The sequence below is a fragment of the Phalaenopsis equestris genome, unplaced genomic scaffold (assembly GCF_001263595.1).
Source record: "Phalaenopsis equestris unplaced genomic scaffold, ASM126359v1 Scaffold232917, whole genome shotgun sequence".
Lineage (NCBI taxonomy): Eukaryota > Viridiplantae > Streptophyta > Magnoliopsida > Asparagales > Orchidaceae > Phalaenopsis > Phalaenopsis equestris.
The window spans coordinates 1-14,987 of record NW_018250876.1 but is presented as its reverse complement, the minus strand read 5'-3'; the positions used below and the strand labels follow the sequence as shown (position 1 = coordinate 14,987).

The 14,987-nt window shown below is 34.1% G+C and overlaps 1 protein-coding gene across 1 annotated transcript; it reads left to right on the top strand.

The window, feature by feature from the left end:
* Positions 1–847: 847 nt before the first annotated feature.
* LOC110038466 (zinc finger AN1 domain-containing stress-associated protein 12-like) lies at positions 848–1,201 on the top strand (the record flags this gene model as incomplete). Its single annotated transcript, XM_020743316.1, has 1 exon — positions 848–1,201. A coding segment is annotated over one exon (354 nt), but the record flags the coding sequence as incomplete, so codon positions are not given.
* Positions 1,202–14,987: the final 13,786 nt, after the last annotated feature.

The following is a 14,987-nucleotide window of genomic DNA, read 5'->3' as shown; positions in this document are numbered from 1 at the left end:
CTATGATTTGGCGCACATCTCTTCCACAGTTTTTTTTTCCCCTCCGTTTTCTTATTAGATTTTGCTGCTGTTTTGAGGGAAGCTTTTTCCATACTTTTTAGTTGGGGCAAGAAAAAGCAAGGGCATTTATATGCATATCACATAATTCTTTTATATTTATATATCTAATGCCTAAATTTTTATATTTTCATGTTTAGCACTCAAATTTTTAATATTATCTAATATTAATTTTACTTTTTTAAAAAATAAAGTATAAATAAAGTACACCTTTCTCATGTATAGATTTATGACATCAAAATATTATAAATCTATAAATTTAGGTAGATGCTTTATGTAAATACATAATAAATATGTACATGTAAATATAAGATTGGGTATAAATAAGTTTTCTTATAATATAAATAAATTAATATTAAAAAAATTATTAAGAATATGCCAAAACATTTATTTTTTGCTATAAAATAATTATTTTTTATCAATAATTATTTGTTAACTTTTTTAATTTATGAGAGGAAGAAGTTTACTTGTTAGATATCCAATACAAAAATTGTGTGGTGTGTATGTAAATTTTCCTTAAAATTTTAAAGCTTAATGTTTGCATCTTTTTAAGATTTTGCACACACACGTGCATATGCATATGCATTTTTTTCATCCTCCTGTTCATCATCTTTGCTTTCTTTTCTAACTGATGTGAGGGCGCCACTTACATTTCTGGATTTTTTTTTTGAGCGGTCTACTCAAAGCAACATCATAGATCTCATTTATTCCTCTTAAATTTCAATCATTTAATGTTGCTTCAATTTTAGATTAATAAATATTTGAATTAAAAAACAAAATTCTGTTGCAGGTGTTCTGTCTGAAGCACAGAACTTATAGATCTCACGCCTGCTCAAAAGCTGATCACAACAGCAAAACTGTCGCCGTCTGTGAATTATGTTCGGCCTCCATAGAAAAGCAGGCTGATGAGGAAGACGAAGACAGCCTCTCTCACCACAGAAAATCCGGAACTTGCGACCCATCAAAAAAGATCAAGCCTCGTTGCCCTGTGCTGAGGTGCAAGGAGATCCTCACATTTTCCAATAGCAGCACATGCAAGATTTGTAATCTGAAGGTCTGTCTCAGGCATCGCTTCCCGTCTGATCATTTATGTAGGGTTGCAGATTTGAACATAAAGTTTTCTCATTCCATCAAAGTATTCTGAGAATTCTTCGACAATTATTTGAATCTTTCCTTGTGTCCTTGATGGAATTTTTAATTTTTTATTTGTTCTTAATAGAGTTGTGTTTTTTATACCTTATTTTATCTGAATGATTTTCTTGTAACTTTTGCTCTTAAGGTTTGATGATCATTGTTTGATTTTTTGTGCAAGAAAATTTTGATGTGTCGGTGGGTCAAAATCAGAAATTGTGTTGCTTGTGCTTGCCCGACAGATTCAATCCAATCGACCGGTAAATTGAGCTAATTCCACGAGATGCTTAGGAAGCTTAATTAACTAACCTAGGCAACGCTTAAAGTATAAATGAGTTGGATCTTAACCTAAGTTTATTTGACTAGGATCTTAAGTTATAAATAAGAGTTATGATTTAAGCTCAATCTTTGTCCCAAACTTAATTTTAGTTTTGAAAGCAAAAAAAGAATAAATTTCATCATTAAATATTTTTTTTATAACTCAAAAAAACTATGTCAGGCCAAATTGTCTTTTATTAATATAAAAAGAATAGTTTAACTGATAAATTGTCAAACAATATTTGATTTGTCGCTGATGAGTTCATTAGAACTATTTCGATGATTTCAATATAATTATAGGATCTATTTCATCAGAAAATATTCCAATTGATAATTTTTCTATGTAAATGAAAATTTTACATATGAAAGCTACACATAAACAAAACAGAATAAAGCCTTCGCAACTTTGAAATCTCGCTCATGCCCAATTTTGATCTAAGTCAAACCCCTAATTTTGGCTACATGCTTAATCCCACCAAATTGAACCTCATAGCTTACTCAATTTGTCACAATTTATGTTGAAAATTCTTCATAATATTCCTACACATCAAACTTGACCTTCAATTGGCCTTGGTGAAGCCTCAATTTCACTTAATTTTGATCCAAATCCAAAAATCCTCAAATTTGCCCCAAGTTGGCTATGTCCCAAAATTCAACCAAATTGAATGTCCTAACCCCAAAATTGACACCTAATTTATGTTGAAAACTCTTCCTTACATTCCTATAGACTATTTTCAATCATCAATTTGGACTTAGCCCAATCTAGACCCAAGTCTAGCCCAACTTGCTCTAATTGACCAAAATCTCAAAACCCTTCATATTGAGCTTCCAATTGAACTCAAAATCATTTCAATCCTTCACCAAAAATCTTCATTACAATCATCTACATAATGTTGATCAATCAATTGAGCTCAAAGTCATGGCTAGCCTAACCCAAACCCAACTTTTAGCCATTTGGACCCAAATTGGACCCATGCACCAAAATTGACTTAGCCATCCTAAAGTCACCAAATTAATGTCCCCACAGCCACTAAACCCACCTTATTGACCAGGCTAAACCGCTTTGGACAAGCCATGGTGAGCTGTGGACCAATGGGTCCCTAAATTAATGGATCTTAGCCCATTTTTGGGTCTTAACCAAATATCTCCCCCATCATCACTTACCATTGGGAGTAAATTATAATTAAACCTCTCCCTCGATCACCTGACTCTCTGGCCACCTCCCCTGGCTCTGCCGGCCGGCCTAGTCGCCGGAAAACCTCAAAACCGAGAGTCCCAAGGCCAAATCAAAGCCAATTTCAACCATAGAGGTCACCTCATCTCAATGGCTCTTTAGAGCTCCTCAGCCCTTCACCTAAGTAAGCCTTTGCACCCCTGACCAGACCCTGACCTCCTCTCTCCGGCCATGCCTATAAAATGGACCCTTCACGACCAAGAGAGGAGTGCTGAAATTTTCTCAAATAGATCCCTCTAAATTGGCCCCAAAGCCTCTTTGAGACCTCCTCAGTGCAACCCAACCACTTCTCTGCCCTAATTCCTCTTGCTGGAGTTCAATTTTTGAGCTCAAATCCTTGTCGGAGACAGGACATAACTCTCCACACTTCCACAGTGCATAAAATTTAAAATTAAACTCACCCACACCTTCGCCACAATGAAAGAAGACAAAGCCCCATCAAAACCCTCATAGAGAGCCTCTACACTCAACTTTGATCAACACCCAAATTCGGCCTTGATTGAATTTGGGTCTAGACCTCTCACCACGACTAGAGGCTCAATCCCTAGCCTCCTTCGACCTTCACAAACGTGTCGAGCACCTCTGATTGAAGTTTCTATTCTCAGAGCAAATGTATTGAGCTTCCCCTCTTCCCGAGCCTATTTTGATTCTCTATTCGATTAGAGTTTATTTAATGGCATGTTTATCGTATGGATATGTTCGTTACACTTAAAAGAGTGTATAAGATCAAACCCGAGATCATTTGGTTGAGAAATGAGGGAGATCTTAAGGTTTTAAGGTTAACGGTTACGGGCTCACATTAGTTAGGGACGATGACGCGGAACCGTCGGATCACACGTGTATCAAATGGAGGGCTCTTATTGCACCAGATGGGAGCGTGGTTCATAAAGTGCGGGCCGAGTCAGCAGCTACGTGGATGGCGACATCCAACCAGAGCACGCCACGCAGAGCTTCGGAGCCGCCGTAGGTTGACGCGGCGCCGTGTGTTTAAGTAGAAAAATTGGGCTTTATTTTATTTATTTAATGATCAGAACTTCAAAAATTCATATCTTGTTCAAAAATCCATATCTTTGTGTAGAAAAATCACAAAAATAAAAGAAAAACACCCTAGTGCTCAGTGAACAGATGAGAACAATGTGAAAATGGTTTGAAGTTTATTTGATGCCTATTTTATTTTTAATTAATGAAATATGATTTTGAGTTTTTTGACTCTCCATGCATGTAGAAATTTCACTATGGCTTGATATTTTTTGCTCTGTCATGAGGGATATTCTCTGATTTTTTCAAAATCTTTTCCAAGGTCAGAGAAGACCTCCATATTTTTCAAGTTTATGTCTTTTATTTGAATAAATTAATCATAATAATTAGCATTTTGCTTAAAAAAAATTCAAAGAAATTTTGAAAGGTTTATTGTGACCAGAAAACCCTTTGGAAAATTTTTCATGGGTTAAGTCATCAAGAACACACTTAACTCTCACAAAACCCTAAAACAAAAAGAAAATTAATTTGGGAAGAATAATCATCTAAACGTATTTACTTTGATTCTACACTGTGGTTTAAAGTTTAAAGAACTCCCCATAAAAAATTAAAAACATTTGGAGTTCATTTGATAACTTTACTTGATTTTCTAAGTTAAATGACATTTTGACACTAAAATGATTTTTAATAAATAAAATATAACTAAGAAATTATAAAAATTGGTTTTGAGATCTCTTTGTGATCAGGAGAATTTTCTAAAAATAAAATTTTAATTAAAATAAAAACTTCATTTTTAAGCCTATTTTAATATTTAAATAATTAAAAATTAATAAAAATCATAAAATTGATAAAATGCATGGAAATGTTCTAAATTATTTCCTAAGCTCTTAGGAGAAATTATAATATTTTTCCTAATTTTCCAAGTGAAGATATTGAATTTTAAAGCTAAAAATAATTTTTAAAGGCTAAAAAAGGATTTTTCTTATCCTTTCACTTAGATAATTCTAATAATTCAAATAAAAGTCATAAAAATATGAAATTTATTTCTCTGGGTTCTTTGACCTCAGAGAGATTTAATAAAAATGCAAAACTTAATTTTCCACATTTAAATATTTTATAATTAATTAACACTCCACAACTTAAAATAATTGTAATAATTCAAACATCACTCAAAAAATCATGAAATTTAGTCCAAATGGTTCTCTGGTCTAAGTCTACCTCCAGTAAAAATTTCAATGGATTACACTCTGCCTTGGTGAAGGTATGGAATTTTTTTTGAAAAACACTATTTTTGCATATCAATAATGATATAAATTAAATTAAAATTTGAAAAATCACATTTTCTCCTCTCATGTTTCAATTGACCCATGAGTAAGGTAGGATGGAAATTCTAAAGTTATTTGAATTACATTTTGATAAATTATGGGGTAAAAGTGTAACTTTGAGAATTTGGTCTTAATTAACATTTAGGCTTAATTCAAGAAGGGGAAATGGGTAACCTTTTTTATCCTAATTAACATATTTGGATGACTGAAACACAAATGATTAATTGGTAGAAAGCTGAAGAAGCAGAGAGCTGGTTGCCTGATTGCTGAAGAAGCTGCGAGAGAACGTAAGGAAGCAGGGTGCGACAGATCACGAGCAGGGCAGAGAGAGGTGGATCGCGATTGTGAAGGGCAGCTGGAGTAATTTGCAATTAAACACAGCAAGGAAACACTGACCGCGGGGGTAATACCGCGGCCCAGATTATGCAAAAATTTCAAACTGTGTTTTCCAAAATGCTGCTCAAACGTGCAAAACAAACATCACAGCGGCATTTTCAGCAGTTTTAAGCTGCCCAAACGGATCCTATATCACAAAATGGTTGTTCTGACAGACAAGGAATGGGGAGAGGGAAACCGTGAGGGAGAGCAAGGGTTTCGGGCGAAACCGTAAGGAAGAGGAAAGGGGAGAGCAAGAGTTTCAGGCATAAGAGAAATAAAATTTAGACACTTAGGATGAGTACTTTAGGCCATTTTCGCAGATTTGTATTGAATTTGCGACGGACCTATATCGACGCAAACAAAAAAAAATCAAGAGTTTCAGGCATAAGAGAAATAAAATTTAGACGTGCAGGATGAGTACTTTAGGCCATTTTCGCGGATTTTTATCGAATTTGTGACGGACCTATATCGACGCAAACAAACAAAAAATTGCATCACTTAATTAGATTCAAATTCGACATTAATTCAAACACAAATATTATTCACCGCTTAACGGCCGCAAATCCGACGGTAATATTTGCGTCGGAAAACTATGATGCAAATGTCAGAGGCTAACTACAACTTCTCTTGTAACGGTAGTCAAGAGATAGCTTGGCGAAGGAGATGGGAGGAGGGGGAAAAATGATGTATGGGGAAGCCATTTAAGTTTAAGTTTTGTTTACTCTCTGGGTCGATATTGATTTATTCCTGAGATGATATCATGTGAGATCGAAAGAGGGAGAGGTTTAAAGTAGAGGAAGATATGCATAAAATGGTTTGGTTGTCTTTTCGATATTTATAGGAATGAGATTAATCAGAGAAGACACATTGTTCTTGTTGAGAAGAAAGACGGTAGTTACCCCCAACAAACATATGAGGCTTTCAAAAATTTAAACACACAAAATATAAATTTGAGGGATTTACATAGATACCACCCAATTTTGATGTTTTTATTTATCAAATATCTAAACGTTGCTTTTTATTTTTAGCCTATACTTTCACATTATTTGCTTGATGCACATGTAAACATATATGAAAAATAAAGATAAAAAGAAGTATTTCATTCAAAAAGATATTAAAAATGTGTGATATGCATGAAAATTTATATTTTTAAGTGTTAGAGATGAAGCCGTTTTAGTTATATATTTGAGTTTCAGGTTCATGTGGAACAAATAGTTTGGGCTCATATATTTTATAGACATCGCAGCCTTAAGTATCGTTTTTGAAGTAAAATAGAGAACATTAATGCTTATATATATTTAGGAGCCTTGCATACATAGCACGCAATTCCTATCACTTCAAATATTCACATTTATACCACCGAAATCGTTCATACACATTTTCAACGGGCATTTTTATACATATTTACATATATGCCACTCAAAAAGACAAATCTTTTGCATCACAAGAAAAAGTTTGTGCAAATAATTATGCGGTATACATAATAATTATCAAATGTTTATATAACTCAACTGTATATTATTGCAAATAATTATTTAAATACCGGCTAAGATTTAGATGCAAATACATAATAAATCAAAATTTTTAGCGGCTAAGATTTAGATGCAAATACATAATAAATCAAATGTATATAAATCAAAATTTTTAGCTAATAATCAGATTTATCTAAATCTGATTTATATATACAAAAGTATTTCATAATTATTTAAATCAAATGTATAATAAATCAAATAAATAATTATACAAATGTATAGTAAATCAAATAAATAATTATATAAATCAAATGTTTATATATACATAATAATTATTTTTATGTATACCGCATAATTATTATGTTTATTTTTTATCTAATGCATATATGATTGATATTTTTAAGTATGTCATATTATTTAAATCTTAACACCTACCATATAAATCTTAACACATAATATTTCATGTTTACATTCATAATACTCAAATGTTTAATGTCATACAAATGTAACACTATTGATCAATAAAAAAATAAAATAAATCAGTTTATATAAAAATAAAATATATCATTTCATGTATTGATATATAAAAATATTTTATACATAATAATTGTGCGGTACATATGTTTTATACATAAAAATATTCTAGATAAAAATATCATAATTGAAATGTAAATGTTCAAAGTGTATGAACAAAATAAGCACATAAAATTGTAAAATATTGTACTATTAAGCAACAAAATTAATGCTAAATTTCTAACAAAACTAGTTTATAGATTGAAAATAACCTACATTTTAGATGAAAAGAAACACAATTCAGATGTTTATTAAAACACATTTGAAATATGTAAAACTAGTTATTCATCGGGGATGACTGGTGCTCTACAATTAACACATTGATTTTTAATCATCAACCAGTTTTTGATGCAGTTTTCATGAAAAACATGTCTGCAGTTCAGCGTCACTATTTCCTCCTCCTCATTGATCTCATCCTGTAATGAAATAAATATATAAATAAATAAATAATATTTTATGATAAAAGATATTATAACTAAATAAAAAAAAATAGTTTTAATAATTTAATATGTACCTGACAAATTGTGCAAATAATTTCTTCTTTTGTTGCCAAGTATCCTCTATGACTTAGCAGAAAATCAGATATATAATCTTGCGACAGTGTGTCTTCATCTCTTCTGTTCAGATTGTGTGCATCCTGTGATTATAAAATAAAGATAATTAGGAGCCAAAATTTAATTAAATAATATGACATTCTTAAAAATATCAATCATATATACCACATATTTTTTATGTATTTGCATATCTAACATAAAAATTTGAAAGAATTACACACATGCCACTCAATTCCTTTGTATTTACATATCTAAGATTTTCAATTAAATTTTTAAATACTGACCTCATCATTTATGAATGAAAAAATGTTTTTCACCTTATATAAGTTAGAATTGTGGTATTCTTGTGTGATATTAAATATTTTGGTGGTATAATTGTAAAAAATAAAATTTATGTATTAGATATATAAATACATGCGATTTTAGCAGTATGTATCCAAACGACCAATTATTAAAGGGACATTTATTTTTTTCTTGGCAGATAATACAGAAATTTTTAACATTAAAACAAACATATCACTATTTCAAACTGTTGAAGAGTCATTTACAATATGTCATATAATTCTCATCTACTTATATATGTAAGAATTAAAATTTCATGTTTACAAACAAAATACTCAAATGTTTAATATCATATAAAAATATAACTATTACTTTATATAAATAAAACACGTTATTTATATTAGTTTGTAATACCAATGGGTAATGCATACAAATATGAAAATTTTGGTTTTAGATGTTAAATGCAAAAAAAATGGGTGGTACTTTTGTAAATTTCTCCTTTTTATTAACGTGAAATGCAACATTTCATGCATAAATCAAAATATTTTAAATAAAAATATCACTGTTTAAATATGAATGTATAGAAATTATTTGGTATGTATGTCAATTTTTCTAAAAAATATGAATTACCTGCTGAGGCTGAATTACTGCATCGTTATGATCCAAAGAAGCATCAAGGATTGCAGAAGTCATTCTTGCAAGTCTTGCGCGAATGCGTGGTGGAACTTCATACCCTGAAAAGTTAGTTACTCGTAGAAATTAGTAAAGAGATTCAGAATTAGTGTAAGAATGTATAGATTAAGAGAAGAGAAGAAAGTATTTATGTACTGTGAGAACGGCGATAGGAGGAATTCGAAGGGTGCATCGGCCGCAGGGTAGGAGCGGAGAATTGTGGTCGTGGTGTGGAAGTAGAGAAATGAGGCCATTGCGTAAAAGCAGAGGGCATCATCAATGGATGAGGAACAAACCCCGTCATCATTGGGGTGTAAACATAACCCACGATAGCAGGACTGTGTGTGAGTACCAATGTATCATCTAATCGTTGTTGCACCCAAGCTCCACTCTCCATGGATGTGTTTTATATAGTTGGAGTCACAACACGACTGAATTAAAAGACGGGAGTTGTCATATTTTGTTGTTTAATTATAAAAAAAATGTGATACTAAAAATGAAGAGCGAGCACATTTATTGTTGGAACAATCACAACAAATTAAAGGAGTAAGAAATCAAGCTTAAATGCTGCATATCACACAAAAATATTTACTTACATTGGACTCAGTTCTATAATTAATGTCCCAAAAATTAATTACTCAGGCATGCACATTATATTACAAAAATGATATACCAATTAATCTATATATCCGTAGTGATACTTAAGTAAAAAATTTGATAAATCTTCCGGGATTTAGATTTTGAGACTTTGAAGCATAAATAAAAAAAAATGGAAATTTATATAAATCTTAAATGTGTAAAAGTAGTAGAATTTTGACATTAGAAGCTCAAATAAAGCTATTCAGGCATATGTTAAGAGATATATATGTAAAAGTTGAAGTTTTAAATGTTAGATATGATATGCTGATACATATAAATGGAGTGGTAAATATGTAATTATTTAAGGCAAAAATTAAAGAATTTCTATAAATTATATGATCACATACAGTACGGTTCCTTTAGATTTCATAACCTAAGTTATTTAAAAGAGTAGCTACAAGTAAGAGGGTAAATATTGTAGATAGAAGAAGCCACTTATAATATTTCACTTAGGCATTTTCACATTTCAAAAATATTTCAGTTAGGCATTTTCACATAACTTAATTTGTATGCAGCCAAGTACCAACTGAAGAAGAAAAATATGTCCCACTATTTTTTAAAATTTACAAACTTTTTTTAAGAAGCACATACATTTGAGAGCAGGACGGAGAAGAACGCCCACATCTTAGATAAGTAAATGTAGGAATTGAGGGGTATGTAAGAAAAGAGCCATTGATGATGAGCCTAATAGCTCCTATATATGCTGAAACAAGATTGCAGGTGTAGTGATTGGCGGTTTGCAGGTAGGAACTTACCTTTGGCTTGAGACGCGCAGAAGGCCGTCTGAGAGCTGGACGGAGAGGAACGCCCGGAGAAGAAGCGGCTTAGAGCGGACTGTGTGAGGTGGTCGAGAGAAACAGCGAGTGAGGAAGAGAGAAACGAGAGAATCAAATTGCACTCTGCATTCTGATATTTATAGCCATGCCTCTCTTAACGGTTATTTTTTTAATTAGTTTGAATATTCGGACGAAAAGAAAATCTTATATTTGGAAACCAATTCAAAATCTTTTATCCATATTTATAAATATATATAAATATTCAAAAAATTTGAAAATTCAAAAGAAAAGAAAATATTTCTTGATGTATTTATTTTCAATAATAAATATACGGCTGCTGCAAATGCTCATATTTTTTTGGTATTTAGATACAACTGAATTTAGTTTGTTTTGTAAACCTAGTTATTAATATTTTGGGATATATGGCACTCAAAATATTGTTATTTACAAAACGAATGCCAATTTTTTTTTTTTTAATTTCAAAACTAACACCCAATAATCTAATCATTTTGTATTTGAAAAAATAAAATTAACTGTTTTGTAACATTTTATATTTGAGGATAAATTTGAAATATATTGATAAATAAATATATATATTTATTGTACGACCAGATTATAGCGTCACCAATCTTGATGGATAGTCGAGAAACAACACAAACGAAGTGGGGTCCCTAGTCAAGATACGACAAAACGGATTCAAAAGCCAAGATGGATGTTCGAGACAATCGATTTAGGAGATCATCATGGATGCTCAATCAAGTTCTCCGCCTAATCTGCCAACAAGTAATAGAGATGAAAGAACAATTGATGATGCAAATCAGAGAAAAAAATGGTGGGTGCCTTCCGGGAAGCTCTTGCTACTAAGGGAGGTCAGAACCCACAAGCCAAAATCCCCACGAGTAGCAGAGCTCATAACCATACGGGAGGGACCAACAACCAACGGTCGACGATCCCAACCAGCGGAAGTCAAGGCGACGACTCCATTACCAATATTGTGTTGGATCAACCCGGAAAGAGAGACATTGCACCACGCGGACCACAATCCTCCGCCAAGCGATGAACACCTTTTCTCGAGAAATCTCGGAGGTTGAACCGCCCAAACAATTTAAGACCCCCAACCTTGATTCATACAAAAGTCACATCGACCCAACGGACTAAGTAGCTTCTTTCAAGTCAGTCGTTAGCATTATAGAGATTACCGATGCATTCAAATATCGTTTATTCCTTACCGCGCCAGAGAATCAGCCTTCCATTGGTTCAACACTCTCTCCGCGGGAGTAAGTTGACCTCATTTTGGTGAGATCAATCTCCTCCTCTAGAGCTTAGGATCTAAACATAAGACTCTCCAATCGACTTTCCTCGAAGCCTAGTGGTGGGACCCACCCAATTAGGTATTCCAACTACCTCTCAGCTCTTTTGGAATCTCACGGGCGAGGTATAAATCCTCATCACTTGGTTGAGTTGGCTAGGGACCAACACATTGAAACTAAAAATGAGCTCACCATAGAGTTAGGTGATGCCCTAGAGAAACCCTTGTGACCTAGGGGTTCATCTCCTTGAAGCACTACATATGCACACACACATCACCACCACTACAATTCACATTTACCACATGCACATTTACACACACTCGTCATAATTACTTATACCATACTCACACATGCCCTACCATTAAAATTGAAATCAAACTCCCCAAAATTAAAAAGAATCAAAATCAATTTCAATTTTAAAATCATCATGACAAAGTTCAAGTCTAAGTTCACTAAATCCAAGTCCAAACCTACTTCCCAAATCCACTTCATCCACCAAATTAAGTTAAATTAATCATAGTAAAGTCCAAATAGGATAGGGTCGCAAAGTTTCACCTCTCTCGGTGAACTTCGTCCTGAGGTTCTCCCGTGTAACTACGAGTTAAATCCTCACTTTTAGGCGCCTGCATGATCGTTGTCATGTAGTGTAAGTCTTAATAAAGAAACATAGCAAGATATTAAAACCCTTTCGTGAGCACGACAAGCCCAACCTCCCGAGGACAAGATTGTAGTCATAATTGAGAGTTTTTTTAAGTTACTTATGTTCTTTAAGATGTAATTGACCATAGAGACTCCGCTTATAGAAAAAAGTTGTCATAATAGACACAAAATCTAAATATTTGGTTGTTGATTGCTTTCATAAGCTCCTCTTCGTGGACACACTTTTAATGTGTTCCAATATGGCCTTCAATCGATGTACGTTGCAGAAGACGTCCTGATTCTTCTTAAGAGTTTCGATGAGAAGTGCCTTGAACCTCAAATCTAAAATTCCACTGATTAGAAATAATTTATCCATCTCTTCATCGGTGGCAGGGACTTGGAGGGCCATCATGCTGGTCTGGAGGTCACCCTCTCTATGGCTTTGAAGGTCGAGCAACTCCTATGCGACACTGATCACCGCTCAGAGGGAGCACGAATTTAACTATTTCAGATCTCCTCGAATGGCGATGACCTCTCCCTCTCACAGGAACTTTATCGCCACAAGGTACATGTAGGTTACATCTTAGAAGCTTTTTAGTATTAGAAATTTGAAGATGGTGTTGTAAATGGATGAGGAGTCAACCCGTAGGAAGTCTTTGGGCCTCACAAACACTTGGTCCTTGTCCCCCAGATGGCTGTTAGTGTGATTACACCAAGGGTTTCCTTTCTCTCTCCCAAGAATCCAAAGAGAGGGTCGGATGGTATTATCATAGATGTGCTCCTAAGTGGAGCATGTCCAACACGGCTTCAAAAAAAATGTTCATCGAACTCTCTGTTTCAATGAGTATGCCTCCCACATGGTATTCCTAAAAGTAAAGATATAATAACAATTGTGTCATTATAAGGGTTACTTTTTGCCGACAAATCATCGTGGGTAAACTTGATGTGGGGGGGGGACATAGGTCTCCTGACTGGACCGCTTTTTAAGCTCGACCACCAGGAAGACTCTCCTCCCCCTCCTAGTATGACAGGTATTATTCTTGTAATCCAAATAGTATTCATTTTGTTGGTTCATTGCTTTCTTCGTCGGATAGGGCCTTTCCTTGTTTGGGTGTGACGACCTTGGTAGCCACAAATTCTTTTAATTTCCCATCCTTGATCAAATACTCAACGAAGCTTCTGAGGTGTTTACATTCCTCCGTGTTTTGGTCGTAATGCGGTGATAGGTGTAAAATTTGTTATGTTTCAATGCGAAGCTTCCGGTTCTCATCGGTTGAGGCTTCTTGAACTAATATTTGTCATGAATTGCCTCCACTAGCTCGACCAACGAGATCCTTAGGGGGGTGATCATCTTGTGTTGCTTCGGTTTAGGGTCGCTCTTTATGGTGGGTGGGACATCGATCTGGGTATCGAGGATGTCTATCATAATGATCACCTTTCAAACTTTCCTTGTTATGTTGTCGCTTTCGTAGCACGGTCGAGTAGGTGAATAAGGGTCATCCTTCATCTGTGAATCGTCATCTATGGACCCCTTTTTTGCGATTATGAGTCAACAATGGCCTTCTTGGCCTCCTCTCGATCATGAAGGATACCTCAGTGGCCATATGGTAGTTGGCCATCTCCGAAAATTCGGTCATTGAACTTGGCTCGCACAGTCTCATGGCATACATAAATTTTTCACTCTTAACCCCTTGTATTAAGGCGGTTTAGGCAAGTACATGTTCAAGTTTCTCAATTTCTAGCATCTCAAGCTGGAAACTAGTAATATGAGAACGGAGGGATTTTCCCTCCTTCTGCCTAACTTGGAGGAGAGATCTAGACTTCTTTCGTGGCTTTTGTGCACTAACGAAATGGGTCATGAATAGCCTTTGAACTTGCCAAAGGAGGGGATTACCCCCGCCCGGAGAGCGTTGAACCAATGGAAGGCTAACTCTCTCAGCGTGGTGAGGAATAAGGAGTATTTGAACGTGTCTGTGATCTTTAGAATGCTGACGACCGAATCGAAATTGGCCATGTGGTCCGCTACGTTGGTGTGGCATTTGTATGAATTGAGGTTGGGAGCCTTAAATTTTTTGAGTGGTACAACCTCAGAGATTTGTCGGGAAAATGTATTCCTTGAATGGCAGAGGGCTATGGTCTGCATGGTGCGATGTTTCTTTACCAGGGCTGATCCAACGCTATCTTGTTAATGAGAGTCGTCACCTCCGGCTTCTGCTGGCTTGGATTGTCAACAGTTGGGCACCGATCTGTCCCGTCTGGTCCTGGGCCCAGTGCGACCATACTCGTGTGGATTTTGGCTTTGTGTGTGTGTGTGTATAATTTATACTAAATATAAAATGTTACAATAAAAATTCCAACTGTTATTTTTATTTTTTTCAAATACAGAATGATTAGAACATGGGCGTTAATTTTGAAATTAAAAAAAAAATCTGGGCATTAGTTTTTTAAGTAACAATATATTGAGTATCACAAATCCCAAAGTTTTAATAACCAGGTTTACATTAGAAACTAAATTTAGTTGTATCTAAATACAAAATTCACATTTACAGCAGCCGCAGATATTCTTTTCTTTTGAATTTCGAAAATTGTTGAAGATTTACTATATATATATATATATATATATATATATATATATATAGAAAATATTTT